The 20,104-nt window shown below is 41.6% G+C and overlaps 1 protein-coding gene across 5 annotated transcripts in view; it reads left to right on the top strand.

Moving 5' to 3' along the window:
- The window catches only part of LOC144507491 (signal transducing adapter molecule 1-like), a 69,036-nt gene that overhangs the window by 26,939 nt on the left and 21,993 nt on the right, over window positions 1–20,104 (top strand). For 4 of the 5 annotated variants that reach the window (XM_078234648.1, XM_078234626.1, XM_078234633.1 and 1 more), the window contains exons 2-6: window positions 13–97; window positions 4,886–4,961; window positions 5,220–5,315; window positions 16,116–16,262; window positions 16,436–16,526. In XM_078234648.1, the coding sequence (XP_078090774.1) occupies window positions 30–97; window positions 4,886–4,961; window positions 5,220–5,315; window positions 16,116–16,262; window positions 16,436–16,526 (478 nt within the window). In that variant the 5' untranslated portion in view covers window positions 13–29. The remainder of the gene's footprint in view (window positions 1–12; window positions 98–4,885; window positions 4,962–5,219; window positions 5,316–16,115; window positions 16,263–16,435; window positions 16,527–20,104) is intronic. The other variant, XM_078234641.1, reaches the window with a different exon arrangement.

Genomic DNA, 20,104 nt, shown 5'->3' with positions numbered 1-20,104 from the left:
TAAATTCAACAGAGAAAGCAACCAGTGAGATGAACACCGCAGAGGACTGGGGTCTCATACTAGATATCTGTGACAAAGTAGGACAGTCTCGTACTGGGTGAGCAAGTATTTTTTTTTAATGCTGCTACTGAATTATGTACAGTTTGCATTTGCCCTGCAGAGAGTTAAATCAGAATTAGCTATGTAAGTAGAGCATTCATCATCTGTTTCCAAATTAAGCACTTCTATATCAAAACAGGAGTTTGTAGATCTTAGGGATAGCCAAATATAGTTCAGTAGTACAGTTAAATTTGACTTTTTTATGCAGTGAATTCTGATCTGCAATACACTATTAGAAAAGGAAGGAGGGATGTGAGAAGATAGACAAGTAGGAAAGAAAGATGAAAATAAGTCTTGAAGCCCATTTTGTTACCCAGTTCGCAGATTCCGCTGCAATTTTCAAAAAGGAATTGGATATATAGCTAAAAAGGAAAAGATTGCAAAGAGCAGGGGAGTGGAACAAATTTGGTGGCTCTTTCAAAGAGCTGACACAGATATGATGGGCTAAACGTCTTTCTCTGTTGTGTGATTCTTGAATAAGGCAGCCTTGTTGGGATCTGCATCCATTTTGCAATGTTTGAATTTTTCATTTTGCAACTGACCTTTTATTCCTTTTGCTAACTTTCTTTCACATGCATTATTAATTTTTTTTCTCCTTGCCTGTTGCTGCTCTATTCTGCTTGCTAAAGCTATGAGCAGGGTTCAAGTCAACTAAGAAACCGCTAACCAGGGCTTCCTTAAACCCAGCTCAATTTACTTAAATAGAGAAGATGGTAGCATAGTAACTGGACTAGTAATTTAGAGAACCAGGCTAATGCTCTGGAGAATGGGTTCAAATCCACCGTGACAGTGGAAATTGAATTTAGTTAATAAATCTGTATTTGAAAGCTAATTTCAGTAATGGTGACCATGAAACTATCATCAATTGTTGTAAAAACCCATCTGGTTCATTAATGTCCTTTTGGGGAAGAAAGTCTGCCAATCTTAGCTGGTCTGGCCTCGATGTGACTCCAGACCCACAGCAATATGGTTGACTGTTAACTGCCCTCTGAAATAGCCTTGCAAACCACTCAGTTAGGGATGGGCAACAAATGCTAACCTTGTCAGCGACACTCGTATCTCATGAAAGAGAGAAAAAAAATTGGTTTGCAACTTGTTTTGCATGTACTAAATGCAGCTCATAACACCTCTCTGCAATTGACAGTTCTGCCTTACAGTTGCTTTAATTGTAATGCATAGCAGACACATCAGGTCTGAATTATATTGTGTATTTTTTAGTTACTTGAGTATACCTCCCTAGATGGGCTGAGTTTGCATCTTGCAGTTGGTGAGTATTCCAAGTAACAGCATATCTGAGCAGAACAAGGTATTTCTCTTATTATGCAGTTGCTTGTCCCAGCAAGGGCATGTGGTGTTGAACCATTCACCTTGCAGCTTGGCAGTTCCACGATGGAGGCACTTATCTTTTCTGTTTCTTTATTTTGTTTTGTCTCCTTTCATTCTGCAAAAATTATATCTGGTGAAAACATGCAGCTGTCCCAAAAATAGTGCTGGGCACTGAGTAGGAATGAAATAACATACAAGGGTGGAGGGTTGTCCAAGGGGGTTCTAATGTTTTTGAATCCTCTGACTGATATTCACAATTGATATCATTGCCGGGCAAGGTGGTGGAGGCGGACACACTGGGAACGTTTAAGACTTATCTCGACAGCTATATGAACGGAGTGGGAATGGAGGGATACAAAAGAGTGGTCTAGTTTGGACCAGGGAGCGGCGCGGGCTAATTGTTCCTGGTTTCTCGTTTCAAGGCTTCATTCTATGATCATCTTGCTGGTGCCAGTACAGAGTGAGACTGCGGATAGTTGGGAACCTGTCTCGGGGGCAGGGAATTCATATGGTGTTCGTGGAAGTGGAAATGACTAGGGTTGGGAAGCATTTTCCGATCGGGGCCATTGTGATCTCCTGGACTCGTTTCGATCGCCTCAGGGGGTCGGAGAGGAATTTCCCAGATTTTTTTTCCCCATATTGGCCCTGGGGTTTTTCACTCTGGGTTTTCGCCTCTCCCTGGAGATCACATGGTCTGGAATGGGGGGGTGGGGGTAAGTTAATAGGTTGTAATGAACAAAGCATCGTAGCTGTGAGGGACAGCTCGGTGGATAGGATATTGGTATGTAGATAGGCTGGAAAATTGGGCGGGGATCCTGGATTCAGGATTCAATCCTGGACCGGGGAGCGGCGCGGGCTTGGAGGGCCGAAGGGCCTGTTCCTGTGCTGTATTGTTCTTTGTTCTTTGATAGCTATTGTGTTAAGCTGCCCGATCGCTGAATAGATGTGGTTCTTTTGTCACCAAAGTTTTAATGTTTTTGTTTGGCCATGTGCACCACATGGATTGTTTTGTCTTTGTTCAGACTGGTACCTGATTTAACATGAGAAATTTCTCAATTCCATATATGACCAGTGCTGTTACCATTGCCAAGTGTTCTTGTGGGCCAATCCGTTTCTGATATGTATAAATCTCAAATGAGCAATAAAGGGCTCCCTTCCCTTTCCCTATCCACTGACGAGCAAAACAGGCCTCAACTTAATTTCTGTCCTCTTTACTCTTCTATTTTCTGCCTTCTCTCGCCTGTGTTTTCCCTCCTCTGATGTAGAATTCCACAAAGATTATCTAACCCAGTACACTTCAGATTAACTTTTTTGATGTACTGTGTTTAAGATTGCCAGCTGTGATTAAATGTATTCCTGGAGGTTTCATCACATGTCTTGTCCCTATGCTCCAGCCATTAGTCGGCCAATACATCCATCCTTGTGACACACTGCCTTCCTACACGAATTGGAAAGCAAAAACACTTTTTACTCAATTAGATAGTGCTTGACCGTCAGCCAGGCAGCCAGTTTTCCCATTCAATATTTTTCATTAGTAAAGAGAAATGTCAAAGAAAATTAACAATCAAACCCAATCTTTTGTACTGTCTTGATGAATTTTCTCCAGGGTTGTACACAGCAGTGTTCTTGAGATTGGTCTTCAATTCCTGAAGACTCCAGGATAATCCTGGAGGGTTATCAACTCTTATCTGTGTTCTTTTATATAAATAGTTGCTTGGTAGTATTGAACTTAAATATTGCGGAAAAAGGAGGCCTGTTGTTGGCGTTTTTCACCTTGCACTCATCAGGACAAATAAAAGAATGCCAAATTTCAAAGGGAGCAACAGGGGATGCTGATTGGTTGGCAAGCTTCCTCTGATTGAAGGAGATGTTGCCATGAAGAATGCACCAAGAAACCATTGTCCCTCATGTTTTTGTTTAATTCAAAAGAGGTATACTGGGTAGACATGTTCCTTTTGCCTGCAGAGGACAGGTCCCTGCTTATGAATATGTATCATATTGCAAGTGTAATTGAGCCACATTGCAAGCCTGACTGATAATAAATTGGTTGTTACAGCAATTCTTAACACTCTCGGGATTCTGCAGCAATTGCAGAATCACATCTAGCCCTAGAAGTTATATTCTGAGTTTTGCAAGCACAGGCAGATTGAATACTGTCAATACTTTGTTTATTGCGAACAACCAAAGGGACGTGCTGCTTGATAAGATCCTCCAGTCACACCTCACACCAACATTGAAATTCATATACAGCACTACTCATTTTTGTGATAGGCAGAATGCCTTTTTTGTCCTGATGGTAGAATCCTGTTAGTAGAAAATGCCATTCGTTGCTACTGCATTGTTGCAGCATAAAATGGTTATTTTTACCTATTGCTCAAAATTGTGAGAGACCTGACCCTTCCAGAGTAATTTGAAGGAAACTGGGTACTTTTCAGATCCAAAAGTGACAGCCTTAGGCCCATTTGCTGTGCGTGATACACAGTGGACAATGATTTGATTGGGTCGTTATTATCTCTCAGGATAGCTTTGATGCAACCTATTTCGGCATCAAGCTTGTATGATGAGGAAATGGCTTGGGTCCTATTTATGAGACTGCTGATGAGGTCAATATTACAGCGCATGGAGCTGTAGGAATCCCAATGCATGTATTGATCAACGAAGGTAGGTTTCTAGTGGACAGCAGTAAAGTAACCCTTTGGTGGATTTCTCAACTAACACATTGAGGAAAGGGAATTCATTTGGCTGCTCCATTTCAAAGGTAATTTTGAGTCCAGGCAGAGCACATTGAGTCATGTGTGCAGCTGTAGATTCAAATATAGTAAATGTATCATTTACATATCAGAAATATACAAAGGGTTAGGGGTCATTACCACTAATAACTAACTTAAGATTAATAATGTGGGCTCACAACTTGGCCCATTTTTGCATGCTGGAAGCTGCATATGCTCATAAGCAGGGACCTGTCTTTTTCATAATTTGTTCTCGTCTTTTTTTCTCCCACAAAGTCAGAAAGACCAGATTTTTGTAGTTGCTGAGTTCTTTGAATCTTATAGTCCTTTACTCAACTGTCTCCAGGACTTGAATTGTATTTTGGTGGCAAGAACTACAGTATAGTATTCAAGACTGTTTAAGTATGACTGGAGCATTATACAGTTCAAGCTTCTGTTCATTAGATTAAGCATTCTATTTGTTAATTGCTGCTCTGCAGTGATTGGACATTTTAGGCACTGAGTCTACTAATGCCTCTCAATCGCTTGTCGTTCCACCCACCATGTTGTGTGTGGACTATGTATCATGCCCTTTTCTTTCTATATCTAATACTTCTCACCTGTCTGAATCTCATTGAACTATCATATTGCTAAGCCAGTTTGGATTGGACTGAGTCAGTTGTTAAGTTAGAAACATCTATATTATTTTTCTTAAAAAACAGAGGTGTAACAAGTTTTGTTTTAATCATTAGGCCAAAAGACTGCTTGAGATCTATTATGAAAAGAGTGAATCACAAGGATCCTCATGTTGCTATGCAGGCACTAACTGTAAGTAGTATTTATTTCCAAGAGATATGTTATTTGTAGTTTTCTGTGCAACAGGTGCACCAAACCTTCACAGTTTCTCTGGTACGAAGCAGTATTATCTACATTTTAGGGCCATTGAACTATAACTGTCCCTATCCTTTTGACATTCTGTGCTATAGTGAGATACTATTTATTCCCAGCGTGGTACTGTAGCCTATTTCACTGTTCATCTTCGTCAAAGTTATGAAATATGTTCATGATTGAATTCTTTCTTTAAAGCTGCTAGGAGCATGTGTATCAAACTGTGGCAAAATCTTTCACCTTGAAGTTTGCTCCAGAGACTTTGCAAGTGAAGTAAGCAATGTCTTAAATAAGGTAAATATTTTTGTATTTCTTGATGTAATTTTTTGTTATTAACCATGCCATATAAATTTTGCAGTAGCTTATTTCAATTATACCAGGAAAAAGTAAGGGATTATGGTGTGCCTTCGCCAATAACTCATTTTCATTACACTTTGATTAAGCTGTTCTTGCAATTGCCATGCATTTCAGGATCTTTATTTGAATAATTTTAAAAAGAGTGTTTTCTTGTAATTAAGAGCTTTGTTCATTTCTGTTATGGTTGCTGCCTTGGATTTGTTAAATTAAGAGTCCGGACTGAAAATTTGCACTTTTCCGAATGTCCTTTGAATCTGGGGTGCGCTTTGTATTCTGTTGCAAATGAATTCCTGAATGTGAAGATTCATTTTATTTTGATTTGAAAGAAAGCTTTTGAGCAGAGGAATTTCCAGAAATTATCTACATAGTCAAGGAGGTAGCATGAAGTAATTTACTTGAGCTCAATTGTGACAATGTTAGTTAATAGATTCACTATTTGAGATTTGACCTAATTATGAAAATGCTCCCAAGAGTTTATTTTTAATGTTTGGGGTTGTTAGATTTCTTTTAAAAATGTTCATTTTTCTTCTCCTGCACTATTCCCTGCCCCCATGTAGCCCTTTCCATCATACACATCCATTCTTCAGATTGTAGAGAGGAATGCAGCCCATTTCCAAGCTGCAATGAGTGTTGCTCTGAGGCACTTACTAGAGGTTTAGCAGTGGTGTATGACTTCAAAGAACAAAAACGTTTGGCCCTCCAAGCCTGCGCCAATCATGATGCCTGCCATCCATCGACTCTGTCTACACTTCCCGTTGCCTCGACAAAGCAGCCAGCATAATTAAGGATCCCACGCACCCCGGACATTCTCTCTTTCACCTTCTTCCGTCGGGAAAAAGGTACAAAAGTCTGAGGTCACGTACCAACTGACTCGAGAACAGCTTCTTCCCTGCTGCTGTCAGACTTTTGAATAGACTTACCTGCATTAAGTTGATCTTTCTCTACAACCTAGCTATGACTGTAACACGACATTCTGCACTCTCCATATCCTTCTCTCTGAACGGTATGCTTTGTCTACACAGCGTGCAAGAAACAATACTTTTCACTATGTTAATACATGTGACAATAATAGATCAAATCAAACTAAAACTTTGCACTTACGGAGTTCGTATCCTTCCATTTCCATCCTATTCATGTATTCATCTAGTTGCCCCTTAAATGCCCTATTCCCACCACCTCCCCGGGCAGTATGTTCCAGACATTCATCATCCTCTGTGTAAAAAATACTTGCCTCACACATCTCCTCTAAACTTTTTCCCACACCTTAAACCTCTGTCCCCTAGTACTTGACTTTTCTACCCTAGAAAAGAGCATCTGACTATCCACTCTGTCCATGCCACTCATAATCTTGTAAACCTCTATTAGGTCACCCCCTCAACCTCCGTCACTCCAGTGAAAACAAACTGAGTTTATCCAACCTCTCCTCACAGCTAATACCCTCCAGACCAGGCAACATCCTGGCAAACCTCTTCTGTACCCTCTCCAAAGCATCCACATCCTTCTGGTAGTGTAGTGGCCAGAATTGTAGACAATATTCTAAATGAGGCCTAACTAAGGTTTTGTCCAGCTGCAGCATGACCTGTGAATTTTTATACTCAATGCTCCGATGAAGGCAAGCATGCCGTATGCCTTCTTGACTACCTTATCCATCTGCATTGCCACTTTTAGTGATCGGTGGACATGTATGCCCAGATCTCTCTGCCTGTCAATACGCCGAAGTGTTTTACAATTTACTGCACTGATGATGTTTCATACTTTTGGGTATGGGACAAGAAATAATGAAATAAAGCCTTGTTTCATATGGCTCTTGAGGTGGCAGATGTATAGGAAATGAAAATAATGTTTTGTAAAAAGTATCTTTCCTATGTTTGGCCCTAACAGCAAGTTAGCATTGTGTGAACTCAACAGTGATTTTTGTATGACCAATTGGCCCACCTGCTTTCTGCTTTCATTATCTGTTGAGGTTTCCAAACTAGCACTCTGATCCACAAATAAATCATGAGATATTTGTGAAGTCATCTAACTAATGTTATCTGGAACTTAGCATGCTGTGTCTGGAAAAAAAAAGATATTCTATGGATTTTACAGTATTTGTGGGATTCGGATAAACTTGGGCCAAAATTTCTGAGGAGGGGCAATCAGTTAGATGATCACTCCACTCCCTTTATTTACCTTAGTTGAGAACTGCACATTTCCCAACCAACGTTCTAACTTGGGCTGGGTGAGAAATATGCAGTATATTAAGTTCCTGAGGCCTTCTGTTCAGGGCATCAGAGTCAGAGGAAAGGACTAGCCGTAAAGCAGGTAAATTTAAAAGTCCCAACCACTTTGAGAAGCCAGAAGGTAAGTGTGCAAGCTAAGTGGGTAGGATCAGTCTGGGCTGAGGAATATAGTTGCAGGGGTATATCGATCGGGTGGTCAGTCAGGGATGGGGAATAGTTGGGTGGTTAGTCAAGGCAGCTGGGCAGGTGGTTGGGGGGTAGTCAGAGGCCAGGAAAGTAGTCTCAAAGTAGTCAGGGAAGTGTGGAATGAGCAGTTGGGGCTTGGGGAGCAGTTGGAGTTCGGGAATTGGGAGAAGTGGGGGACGTGGGAGATTGGTGGTCAGTTAGGAGTGAGGGAATAATCTGGGGGGTTAGCATAATCGAGGATGTGGGGGGGGTTTGTGGAAGGCATGATCGGGTGTTCAGGAGCGTAGTTTGTGGGGTCGGGAGTAGGGATGTACTAGGGAGTGCAGTCAGGGTGAGGGAGTAGTGGGCAGGTTGGGAGGATAGTCAGACAGAGTGGGAAGGTAGTCGGGGTGGTGGGGGCTATAATAAGGGTTTAGTGGCTGGTTCAGTACTACAAAGAACAATACAGCACAGGAACAGGCCCTTCGGCCGTCCAAGCCTGCGCCGCTCATGTGCCCAACTAGACCATTCGTTTGTATCCCTCTATTCCCAGTCTGTTCATGTGGCTATCTAGATGAGTCTTAAACGATCCAGTGTGTCCACCTCAATCACCTTGCTTGGCAGTGCATTCCAGGCCCCCCACCACCCTCTGTGTAAAATACGTCCCCCTGACATCTGTGTTGTCCCCCTCACCTTGAACCCGTGACCCCTTGTGTTCGTCACCTCCGACCTGGGAAAAAGCTTCCCACTGTTCACCCTATCTATGCTCTTCATAATTTTATACACCTCTATTAGGTCGCCCCTCATCCTCCGTCTTTCCAGGGAGAACATCCCCAGTTTACCCAATCTCTCCTCCATAGCTAAGACCCTCCATACCAGGCAACATCCTGGTAAACCTTTTCTGTACTCTCTCCAAAGCCTCCACGTCCTTCTGGTAGTGTGGCGACCAGAACTGGACGCAGTATTCCAAATGTGGTCTAACCAATGTTCTATACAGCTGCAACATCATATGCCAACTTTTATATTCTATGCCCCGTCCTATAAAGGCAAGCATGCCATGTGACTTCTTGACCACCCTCTCCACCTGTGCTGCCACCTTTAAGGATCTGTGGACTTGCACACCCAGGTCCCTCTGTGTGTCTATACTCCTGATGGTTCTGCCATTTATTGTATAGCTCCCCCATACATTAGAACTACCGAAATGCATCACTTCAAATTTATCTGGATTAAATTCCATCTGCCATTTCTCCGCCCAATGTTCCAGCCTATCTATATCCTGCTGTATTCTCTGACAATGTTCATCACTATCCGCAACTCCAGCAATCTTTGTGTCGTCTGCAAACTTACTGATCACACCAGCTACATCTTCCTCCAAATCATTTATATATATCACAAACAGCAGAGGTCCCAGTACAGAGCCCTGCAGAACACCACTAGTACAGTAAGAAGTCTCACAACACCAGGTTAAAGTCCAACAGGATTATTTGGTAGCAAATACCATAAGCTTTCGGAGCAGAGCTCCTTCGTCAGATGGAGTGGATATCCGTTCTCAAACAGTACACAGACACAGAAATCAAATTACAGAATACTGATTAGAATGCAAATCTCTACAGCCAGCCAGGTCTTAAATGTACAGACAATGTGGGTGGAGGGAGCATTCAACACAGGTTAAAGAGATGTGTATTGTCTCCAGACAGAACAGCTTGTGGAATTCTGCAAGTCCAGAACACCACTAGTCACAGACCTCCAACCGGAAAAAGACCCCTCCACTGCTACCCTCTGTCTTCTATGGCTAACCCAGTTCTCCACCCATCTAGCTTTCATCCCGTGAAATTTAACCTTTTGCACCAGCCTGCTATGAGGGACCTTGTCAAAAGCTTTACTAAAATCCATACAGACGACATCCACGGCCCTTCCCTCGTCAATCGTTTTTGTCACCTCCTCAAAAAACTCAACCAAATTTGTGAGGCATGACCTCCCTCGTACAAAACCATGCTGTCTATCGCTAATGAGATTATTTAGTTCTAAATGCGCATATATCCTATCTCTAAGAATCTTCTCCAACAATTTCCCTACCACGGACGTCAAGCTCACCGGCCTATAATTACCCGGGTTATCCTTGCTACTCTTCTTAAATAACGGCACCACATTTGCTATCCTCTAATCCTCTGGGATCTCACCTGTGTCCAGTGAAGAGACAAAGATTTCTGTTAGAGGCCCAGCAATTTCATCTCTTGCCTCCCTGAGGAGTCTAGGATAGATGCCATCTGGCCCTGGGGATTTGTCTGTCTTAATGTTTCCTAAAAAACCTAACACTTACTATAGTTACCCAGGAGTTAGAAGTGGTTTTAATTCTTCTAACTTTTCCCAGGTTACTATTTCTGATAAGCCAGTTGGAACTATCAAAAGTGACCGATTTAAATTGGAGCATCAGATGATCCTCAGTTCAGCGTAATTGCCCAATGGAAATTGGAAATTCCTGGGGAACTCCCATGCTGTCCTTGTGTGGGATTGGAAGTTCTGGGCTGTCAATTTTTCTTGCTACATATGATTAAGACAATTCCTGGGCTAATGCTGTTGTCTCTGGATTTGTATTGATATCTACAGGCTGAGGGATGTCTTCTTGTAGAACTTGAAAACCTTGAGTTAGTCCATAATGCTGTCTAAATTTCCAACATTGCTGGGAGCCCCCTAGTAGTTCAAAAATACAAAATTCCTCATGTTGGAACAGTGGTATTATTTGTATTAGAAATAAAATAAATCTCTGTGCCTTCAACTGTATGGTCTAGATTTCCCTTAATATTGTTTACATTGTTGGTGGTTATTACGATTATCTGCTTCTGTTATGTGTATTTCCAGTGTCACGACCCCGTTTTCTCAAAGTGGCCTGCGAGCTAAGAATTTGTGTGTATGTCTGTAGCCCTTTTATGAGTGGATCAATTTGAGAATAACCTAGCAGATAAGCTTTAGTTTTAAACAAGATAAAAGTTCGTTTATTTTATAAACTACTACTGAAAGTTATTTAGGTGAAAGTGATAAAGTTATTAACTAAAATACAGATACAAAGGTTAAAAGCGAATAAAAATAAAAAGATACTTAAAGATGATATTGCAAATAAATCTGAGATATTGCAGCATGCATGAGTTCCTTCTTTCCGCAGTGGAAGTGTTGAAACGTGAAGTTCAGCGTAGCAGCTACAATGGCTTCTGTAATTGATGAGTCAGTATTTGCCTTTTTCAGGTGGACTCAGAGCAAGCAGGTTTTGGGAAAGATAATTTTTTTTTGTTCTGTGGTTACGGCACTTGAAGATTGCCTGAACCTTTTTGGCAGGACACAGTTGGTTTGTTAACACTTTCCTCTTTGATTCTTGTGGCAGAGAGAAAACTCCTCTAAATTCTAAATGCTAAATTCTTCCTGAGTGTACCCGAACAGGCACTGGAATGTGGCGACTAATGGATTTTTACAGTAACTTCATTGCAGTGTTAATGTAAGCCTACTTGTGACACTAACAGAATAAACTTTAAACTTTTTGATTTGATTTCTTTTTGTTACATATGTTGGGATACAGTGAAAAGTATTGTTCCTTGCGTGCGATACAGTCAAAACATACCGTTCATTGTATACATAGGGAAGAAGGAAAGGAGAGGATACAGAATATAGTGTTACAGTCATAGCTAGAATGTAGATAAACTTCAGCTTAATATATGGTAGGTCCATTGAAAAGTCTGATGGCAAGTTTGCGGATGACACGAAGATGGCTGGACTTGCGGATAGCGAAGAGCATTGTCGGGCAATACAGCAGGATATAGATAGGCTGGAAAATTGGGCGGAGAGGTGGCAGATGGAGTTTAATCCGGATAAATGCGAAGTGATGCATTTTGGAAGAAATAATGTCGGGGGGAGTTATACAATAAATGGCAGAGTCATCAGGAGTATAGAAACACAGAGGGACCTAGGTGTGCAAGCCCACAAATCCTTGAAGGTGGCAACACAGGTGGAGAAGGTGGTGAAGAAGGCATATGGTATGCTTGCCTTTATAGGACGGGGTATAGAGTATAAAAGCTGGAGTCTGATGATGCAGCTGTATAGAACGCTGGTTAGGCCACATTTGGAGTACTGCGTCCAGTTCTGGTCGCCGCACTACCAGAAGGACGTGGAGGCGTTAGAGAGAGTGCAGAGAAGGTTTACCAGGATGTTGCCTGGTATGGAGGGTCTTAGCTATGAGGAGAGATTGGGTAAACTGGGCTTGTTCTCCCTGGAAAGACGGAGAATGAGGGGAGATCTAATAGAGGTGTACAAGATTATGAAGGGGATAGATAGGGTGAACGGTGGGAAGCTTTTTCCCAGGTCGGAGGTGACGTTCACGAGGGGTCACGGGCTCAAGGTGAGAGGGGCGAAGTATAACTCAGATATTAGAGGGATGTTTTTTACACAGAGGGTGGTGGGGGCCTGGAATGCGCTGCCAAGTAGGGTGGTGGAGGCAGGCACGCTGACATCGTTTAAGACTTACCTGGATAGTCACATGAGCAGCCTGGGAATGGAGGGCTACAAACGATTGGTCTAGTTGGACCAAGGAGCGGCACAGGCTTGGAGGGCCGAAGGGCCTGTTTCCTGTGCTGTACTGTTCTTTGTTCTTTGTTGGCAGCAGGGAAGAAGATATTCTTGCGTCATTTGGTACGTGATCACAAACTTATGTATCTTTTACCCGTCGGTAAAAGGTGGAAGAGAGTATGCCCAGATGCATGGGGTCCTTGATTATACTGGCTGCTTTTCCGAGGCAACGGGAAGTGTAGACAGAGTCAATGGATGGGAGGCTGGTTTAAATGATGGACTGGGCTTCGTTTACAACCTTTGCAGTTTCTTGCGGTCTTGGCTGGAGCAGGAGCCATACTAAGCCGTGATATAACCAGAAAGGATGCTTTCTATGGTGCATCTGTAAAAATTGGTGAGAGTTGTAGTGGACTTGCTGAATTTCCATAGCCTCCTGAGAAAAGGCGAGATGTGGGTGGGCTTTCTGAGCTGTAGAGTCGGCGTGGAGGGACCAGGACAGGTTCTTGGTGATCTGGACACCTGAAGCTTGAAGCTCTTGACCATTTCCACTTCAACACTGTTGATGTAGACAGGGCCATGTCGTCCACTATGCTTCCTGAAGTTGATGACTATCTCCTTCGTTTTACTGACATTGAGGAAGAGGTTATTGTTGTTGTATTATTTCACCAGATTCTCTTATCTCTTTTCTGTACTCTGTCTTAGCATTGTTTGAGATCCTGTCTCTGAGTTCTTGGGGGTTCCTGGCTGTTTCAGCTGAGAGCTGTGTGCTGCTCTTGTCTCTGGCACTGGTGTTTGCTTCTTGCAATCTCCTGTGTACAGTTCAAAAACACAAAAATGGCTATGTTAATTTCCAAGGAGTAATTGTTTCACCAGGAGTTAATTATGTTGAGGTTCTTTGAAGTCCCTAGCTCTCTGTCTCCTGTTCCCTCAGAAGCAAAAGTGTTTTCTCACATTTTAGAATTTAATGGGTATCCCTGTCTTTGCCTTTTTAATTACTCTTAATAACTAGCTATAGAGTCTGACAAGATTTGCCATGTTGTCTGTCCATACTTTTTGAAAAACGTTTTTAAACTTGATGTAAAGACTTGAAAACAGAAATGTGCCTTTAAAACCCAGTTGTCCTTGAAATCTGCAATATGTATAATTATGTATTTGTGATACCAGTAAGACACTATAATGTGTATTTTTTTTAAAAATAACTGCAGAGCTGCTTAATCCAAGCAGGACTGACATTTTTGTGTCAGTGAGAATAGTATACTTGAACAGTGAGTATTTTTGCAAACATTAGAAATAGTTCAGAGTTAAAATTCCTTTATTTTCAAATGAGCCTTTGACTTTCTCTACTCTCAAATTCCTGATACCCCGTACTTCCTTCTATTTTGGTCCAAATTCTTCATTTTTAAAACTCAGGTTTCATAGTGGATGAGTGGTTTTGCAATTATTCTTCATTTATGATTTAAGTGGATTGAAGAATTGCATTCCAGCAAAGAAGTCAAACAGCAAGTTCCACGATGGGATCTATTCAGTCACTGGACTTGATCTGGGAGTGTCAGTCTGTTTACGCTAACCAGGCCAGATCTTCTGCTTTTCTCTGTTAGTGAGTTCTTGATTGTTATAAATGAACGGAACTCATGATTGAAGGGATATTGAAGCAGAAAAGTAATCCTACACATACTGCTTTAATGATAGACCGTATATGAAGGCTAGAAGTTCGCTGGAATTAGTTGTATATTCCCTGCACTCACCATCTTCAAATATTATACTGGAGGTGTAAAAGGTAAAATTAAGATCTCTTGCCCCCATGACCGTGGCTAAAATGCAATTACGCTTGAAAATACCAAGAAAACGAATGCAGAATTTCAGTACCTGCTCTTTGTTACGCTCGTTTTTAATGTGTGTTTGAGTATGTTTAAGCAAAAGTTTGGGACAATATTGCATTTTTTTAAAAATTGAAAATAATCATGAACATTAAGGAAGAATTATTATTGGTGTTCCCCTTTCAAATTTAGCTAGTAAGTTATCTTGTCCATGTTAAAATTATGGCTGGTTGAAAGGATTGATTGAATTGATATACAATGCTAGTCACCTTTATAGTGAACTGGTTTGTATTTAGATCATTTTTCTATTGTAAGCTGTTGTCTGTTATATTCTTTAGAGATTAATGAGTTTGAAAACGGAATTTGAATTAACAATAAGAAAAAATAATTAAAGCAGTTCAAGTGCTTCCATGAATTGTGCTGCATTTTAAAATCATTACAAAACTTCCCAACACAACCCAAATGTGCCTGTTTAAACACACTGCTGTGCCACTGAGTGGTGTATGTGTTGAAGATGAGTATTTTTGCTTAGATTATGTCTGGATTGTGCTCATCAACTCTGAGTCACCGCCGATTGTAAGGTTTCATTCAACAGCTGTTGCGCCCAGAGACACAGGAGTAATTTATAAAGGCAAATTTCGCCTGCGTTGGAAAGCTCTGCAATGATCTTAAATTGGAATATTATTTTGATTCATTAGAAGGATTTTGCCCATCAAGGCTCTGTTGGATCTTTTAGAGAAAACTTATCCCAGTGATCCAACTCCAGAGAAATCTTGCTTTTTTATTCTTTAATGGGATGTGGTCATTGCTGACTGCGCCAACATTTATTGCCCACCCCTGATTTCCCTTGAGAAGGCCGCCTTTTGATGCTGCTGTAGTTCATGCGGTGTAGGTACACTCCCGGGCGCGAGACTGATCACGTAATTAAAAAATGGCCCTTGGAAGATCGTGACCTGCTGGACACCGTGCGTGAATCTGATTTTTTTTTTGGATCCCGCTAAAATTTCCCGGCCCGCTACGCTACTGGACCAGCGCGGCGGGCCGGGAAAATCATATCCTTAATTTTTTATCATGTCCTCTATTACTGACACACAGAGGCAGCAGTGTGTATTGCACATAACATCCATTACAGCAACTCACCAAGGCTCCTTTGACAACACCTGCCAAACCTGGAATCTCTTAACACCTCGAAGGATAAGGATAGCAGGTGCATGTGAACGCCACCTGCAAGTTCCCCTCCAAGAAGCACACCATCCTGACTTAGAACTATATCCTCATTCCTCCACTGTTGCTGAGGATTTGCAGGGTTTCCAGGATAGGCCTTTACTTCAGAGCACCTTGGGCACTTGTGTTGGGAAACCCAACTGATAAAATGGCAACCATTAGGAAACCAGAATGACCTTTGCTGTGTAATCAAAGTACGAGGCTGGGCTATAACTACTATAAACACAAGCTAACTAGCATTAGCAGACAATCTGGGAAATCATTTTGAGACATAAGGGAGCTCTTTTTTCCCTTTTCATGAGATTGGGTAATTAAGGCAAAGAGAAAAATCTGCCCTATGCTCTATTTTCACTGTGTGTCCTTCAGTGGTCTATTTGATCAAACCACTGCAATGAGTTTGTGCTGCTGAGAGTATCTCATGGGTATCTCCTATTTTTTTCTTGCTCCATTGTTTGCTGCTAAAGTTGTGATTCAGAGCAAGATTTTATGTATAACTGAGTGGACAGGAACAGCTGATTTATGCCTGCAAAGTCGTCTTCAGGGTGGTGATTTAAATTCCCCTATCCTCCCCAGCTTTTTTTCTTGTAAAATGCAAACCATTATTCCTATTTTGAAGTTGAGTAACATTGAGAGACCATATTTCTTGATAATTGTTGGTAATCTGACTTAGATTAACTTCTAGCTAATGTTAACAGTTTCATGAATAGCAATTTAATATGGCTTCTTAGGATGTTCTATAATATTGATTTTTACTTCAGGGTCACCCAAAAGTCTGTGAAAAACTCAAAGCTCTCATGGTAGAATGGGCAGAAGAATTTAAGAATGACCCTCAACTTAGTCTTATATCTGCTATGATAAAAAATCTGAAGGAACAAGGAGTTACATTCCCTGCTGCAGGTTCTCAGGTAGCTTTTTTCTTGATGCTCGTATTGTCTGTATGAATTGCCTACTATGTAGTTCAAGCTTACTACTCGTAAGTCACTGCTGTGAAATTTTTGAAGATGCAAATTTGAGTTCTTCGTTTAAATTAGCTGTTTGTTAATAGTGCTGTTTATCTCTAACCATGTTGTTGAGATAGGCTGCAGAACAGGCAAAGGCAAGCCCTGCTTTGGTGGCGAAGGACCCAAATGTAACAGCAATTAAAAAAGAAGAGGAGGACTTAGCAAAAGGTGAGCTTCTTCTATATCCACATGCTGCATCAACCAACATCCAAATGTAACAATGGAAAGCATTTAAAAGAATATACAATTTGCGGTACATTGGTAGGTTAGAAATTGACAGCATAGTATATACATTGAAGCACCCCAAAATGTCTCTCAGAGTGATTGTGGAAATTGATACCAAGTAATAAATGGAAGAGGAACGTTGCAGGAAGATATGAGATGGGGCTAAAGACATTGGTTTTGTGGATGCTTTTGAAATGGGGAAGATATAGCAAGCTGGAGGAGGGTATGAAGAACATTCCAACCTATAAAGAGGTGAAGGTTCATGTTTATGCCATAAATGCTGAAGGGCATAGGTTGTTCACTTGAAGCATTAAAGGTTGAAACTGGGAAATAGAGCTGGAAGAACTTAGGAGTATGGCCATGGAACAATTTGTTAGCAGGATTCTGAAGTCAAAATGCTGAAGGTGATGCAGGGTATCTAGAGAAGATAACTGATGAGTGAGCGGGATTTAGCATGCATAAAAGTGGTTACATAGGCGTATGGTGGCACAGTGGTTAGCACGGCTGCCTCACAGTGCCAGGGACCTGGGTTCAATTCTGGCTTTGGTCACTACCTGAGCAGAGTTTGCACATTCTCCGTGTCTGAGTGGGTTTCCTCCGGGTGCTCTGGTTTCCTCCCACAGTCCGAAAGACGTGCTGGTTTGGTGCATTGGCCATGCTAAATTCCTCTTCAGTGCACCCGAACAGGTGCCGGAGTGTGGCGACTGGGGGATTTTCGCAGTAACTTCATTGCAGTATTAATGTAAGCCTAAAGAGAAAATGCTGGAAAATCTCAGCAAGTCTGGCAGCATCTGTAAGCACTTGAAAGAATATGCAATTTGAGGTACGTTGGTAGGTTAGAAATTGACAACATCGTATACATTGAAGTACCTTTTTGGTTTCAGACTCTTTTGGTTTCAGATTCCAGCATCCGCAGCAATTTGCTTTTATTTAATGTAAGCCTACTTGTGACACTAATAAATAAATTTTAAACATAGCAATTGCTAGGCTAGCAAAAGCCAAATTCTTTTCACCTTGTGGTTTGCCATATAACATTTTGGCAGTTGCACAATACAAACATTGTGGAGATGTTAATTAAATCATGGCACTCCATTTCTATCATAGGCTACAGGAGACCCAGACATGAAAATCTGCCCGCGGTGGAAAGTTTTGGAATCCATAAAAATCTGTAGTGACTTCTATAGTCCCGGGACACACAAAACACTTTACAATGAAATACTTAAAACACAACAACTTACTTGTACACTGTAAACTCTCACAACAGCAATGTGATAATGACAAAGTGATAAGTAAAGGATAAGTATTAATCAAGATATCAGGGAAAGTGCTCCTCCTTTTCTTCAAAATAATGTCATGGGATATTTTATGCCCACCTAAAGGGGAGAGATGAGGTATAACATTGCAACCAAAAGAGGCCACACCAACAGTACCTTCAGTGTTGCAATGGAGTGTCAGCTTAATTTTGTTTTTGTAAGTCTCTGGGATGGACTTGAACGCACAATCTTCTGACTCAGGCAAGTATGCTGCTGACTGAGCCATGGCTGACTCTGCTCCAATACAAAGTCCACAGTCACCTATTCCTTCCAAGCATACTCCACCTAGCATATGCCATAAATTACTCACATATTGTTTTACACATGGTATTTTCTGAAAGAAATCAACCTAATCTTGTTCCATCATGTCATGAGGCTTCATGGATTCATCAATTGCTTACTGAAATAATCTCTTGACAGATTTACTTTATTATTTTGCTGCTGGTAAGGTTGGCATATTTTGCTCATCTCTAATTGCCCTGAGAAGGTGCTGGTGAATCGCCTTTTTGAACCGCTGCAGTGCATGTGGTGTATGTACACCCACAGCTCCGTAAGTGTAGCGGGATCCCCTTTTTAACTCCACTGGGCTTATTTTAGGTTTGGTTCTCCGTTACCCAAACCCCAACAATGCCCGAGTGATTCTCTCTCTCGCCGATGGAACAACGGCCACCTTGCGTCTACTTCACGAGAGTAGCGCTCCCAAGAGAGAGAAAAGGAAACTGCTGCCTATCCACTACCTGGCAGCCTTTCCTGAGTGGGCGGTTTCGAAGCGCCCAGAGTACCCTCAGTTCTAGACTCCGGAATTATGGTAAGGGATATTTAATATTGTGACTTGGTCAGAGATCGTTGGTGAGAAATTGAAAAGATCAAAACGGACTCCAGTGGAAGTCAAAGATATATATATATATATAATATATATATTTGTTAAAACATCAAGGTCAAGATCACCAAACACCAGGAAAACAACACACAATGCCTTATGCTCTATAAGACTATAGCTATGGAAGGAATACTAAAACGGGCACAACGGGAATGCTTACTTTACACAAGTTTACCAGTGTCTTAAACTATGAAAGGTGCATGCAAAAAGCCCCCCCCCCCCCCGCCCCCCCTTTCCCCAAAGCCTCATCCACTATGATGATCTCGGGAACTTCGCGAATTACCGGAGGATACTCACAATCCTCGTTTAAATTGCTCAGTGGGCTTCGGGCTGCGTGCTGGAGACGGAACGAGAGGCAGGCAGGAACAGGAGAAGAGAGTGGAGAGAGACCAGAGCTTGCTTGTCCCTTTTTAAAACCTGAACCAGTGATTCTCTCACACAAAACAGTCTCTGATCATTGATAGTTTCGATTGACTAGAACAAAAAGGGCCGGAACTGTCGGGACTGCCCTTAATTGATATTTTAATGTCTTTTAAATGTTCTCTGAGTCATCCTGATTGGAATCCCATCAGCGAGCTGAGTCTTGGTATTGTCTGTGGATGGAATGATCTCTGTTCTCATTGTCTTGCTGCTGGGCTATTTACTCCTTGTCTGCTGGCCATGGTTTCTCCTTTGTTTCCTGTTGATTAGATTATCCCTGTCTCGACCTTCTCGTTATTCCCAGCCTCTTACATATTCATGTGGTTGTAAAGGTTCCTGACAGCCAGTCGGCCATTTTCCTTATCCCTGGGTTCTTTAATCATGGAGGATTTGCCCTAAAACTTACGGTAAGGAAGGGAGTTCAGCCAGTGTCACTGAAGGAACTGCAATTTAGTTCCAAGTTGGATACATGTGGATTGACTAAGAAGAGCCAGCATGGATTTCTTGAGGGAAAATTGTGTTTGACTAACTTACTGGAGGATTTTGAGGAGGTAACAGAAAGGATTGATGCGGGTAATGTTGTTGATGTAGTATACATGGACTTCTAAAAGAAATTTGATATAAAGCAATTGTACAGCAGTGTGAGAAAAGTTGTAGCTCGTGGAATAAAAGGGACAGTATGAATGTGGGCACAGTAAGGAGTCTCACAACACCAAGTTAAAGTCCAAAAGGCTTATTTGGTATCACGAGCTTTCGGAGCGCTGCTCCTTCATCAGCTGAGTGGAGAGGTGAGTATATATAGACAGAGACACAATTGCAAGATTGTTGGAATGCGAGTCTTTACAGGTCGTCAAGTTTTTACGGGCACAGACAATGCAAGTGGAGAGAGGGAAAGCACAGGTTAAAGA

Source organism: Mustelus asterias, chromosome 2, assembly GCF_964213995.1.
Source record: "Mustelus asterias chromosome 2, sMusAst1.hap1.1, whole genome shotgun sequence".
Classification (NCBI taxonomy): domain Eukaryota; kingdom Metazoa; phylum Chordata; class Chondrichthyes; order Carcharhiniformes; family Triakidae; genus Mustelus; species Mustelus asterias.
This window is presented reverse-complemented; position numbering and strand designations above follow the sequence as displayed.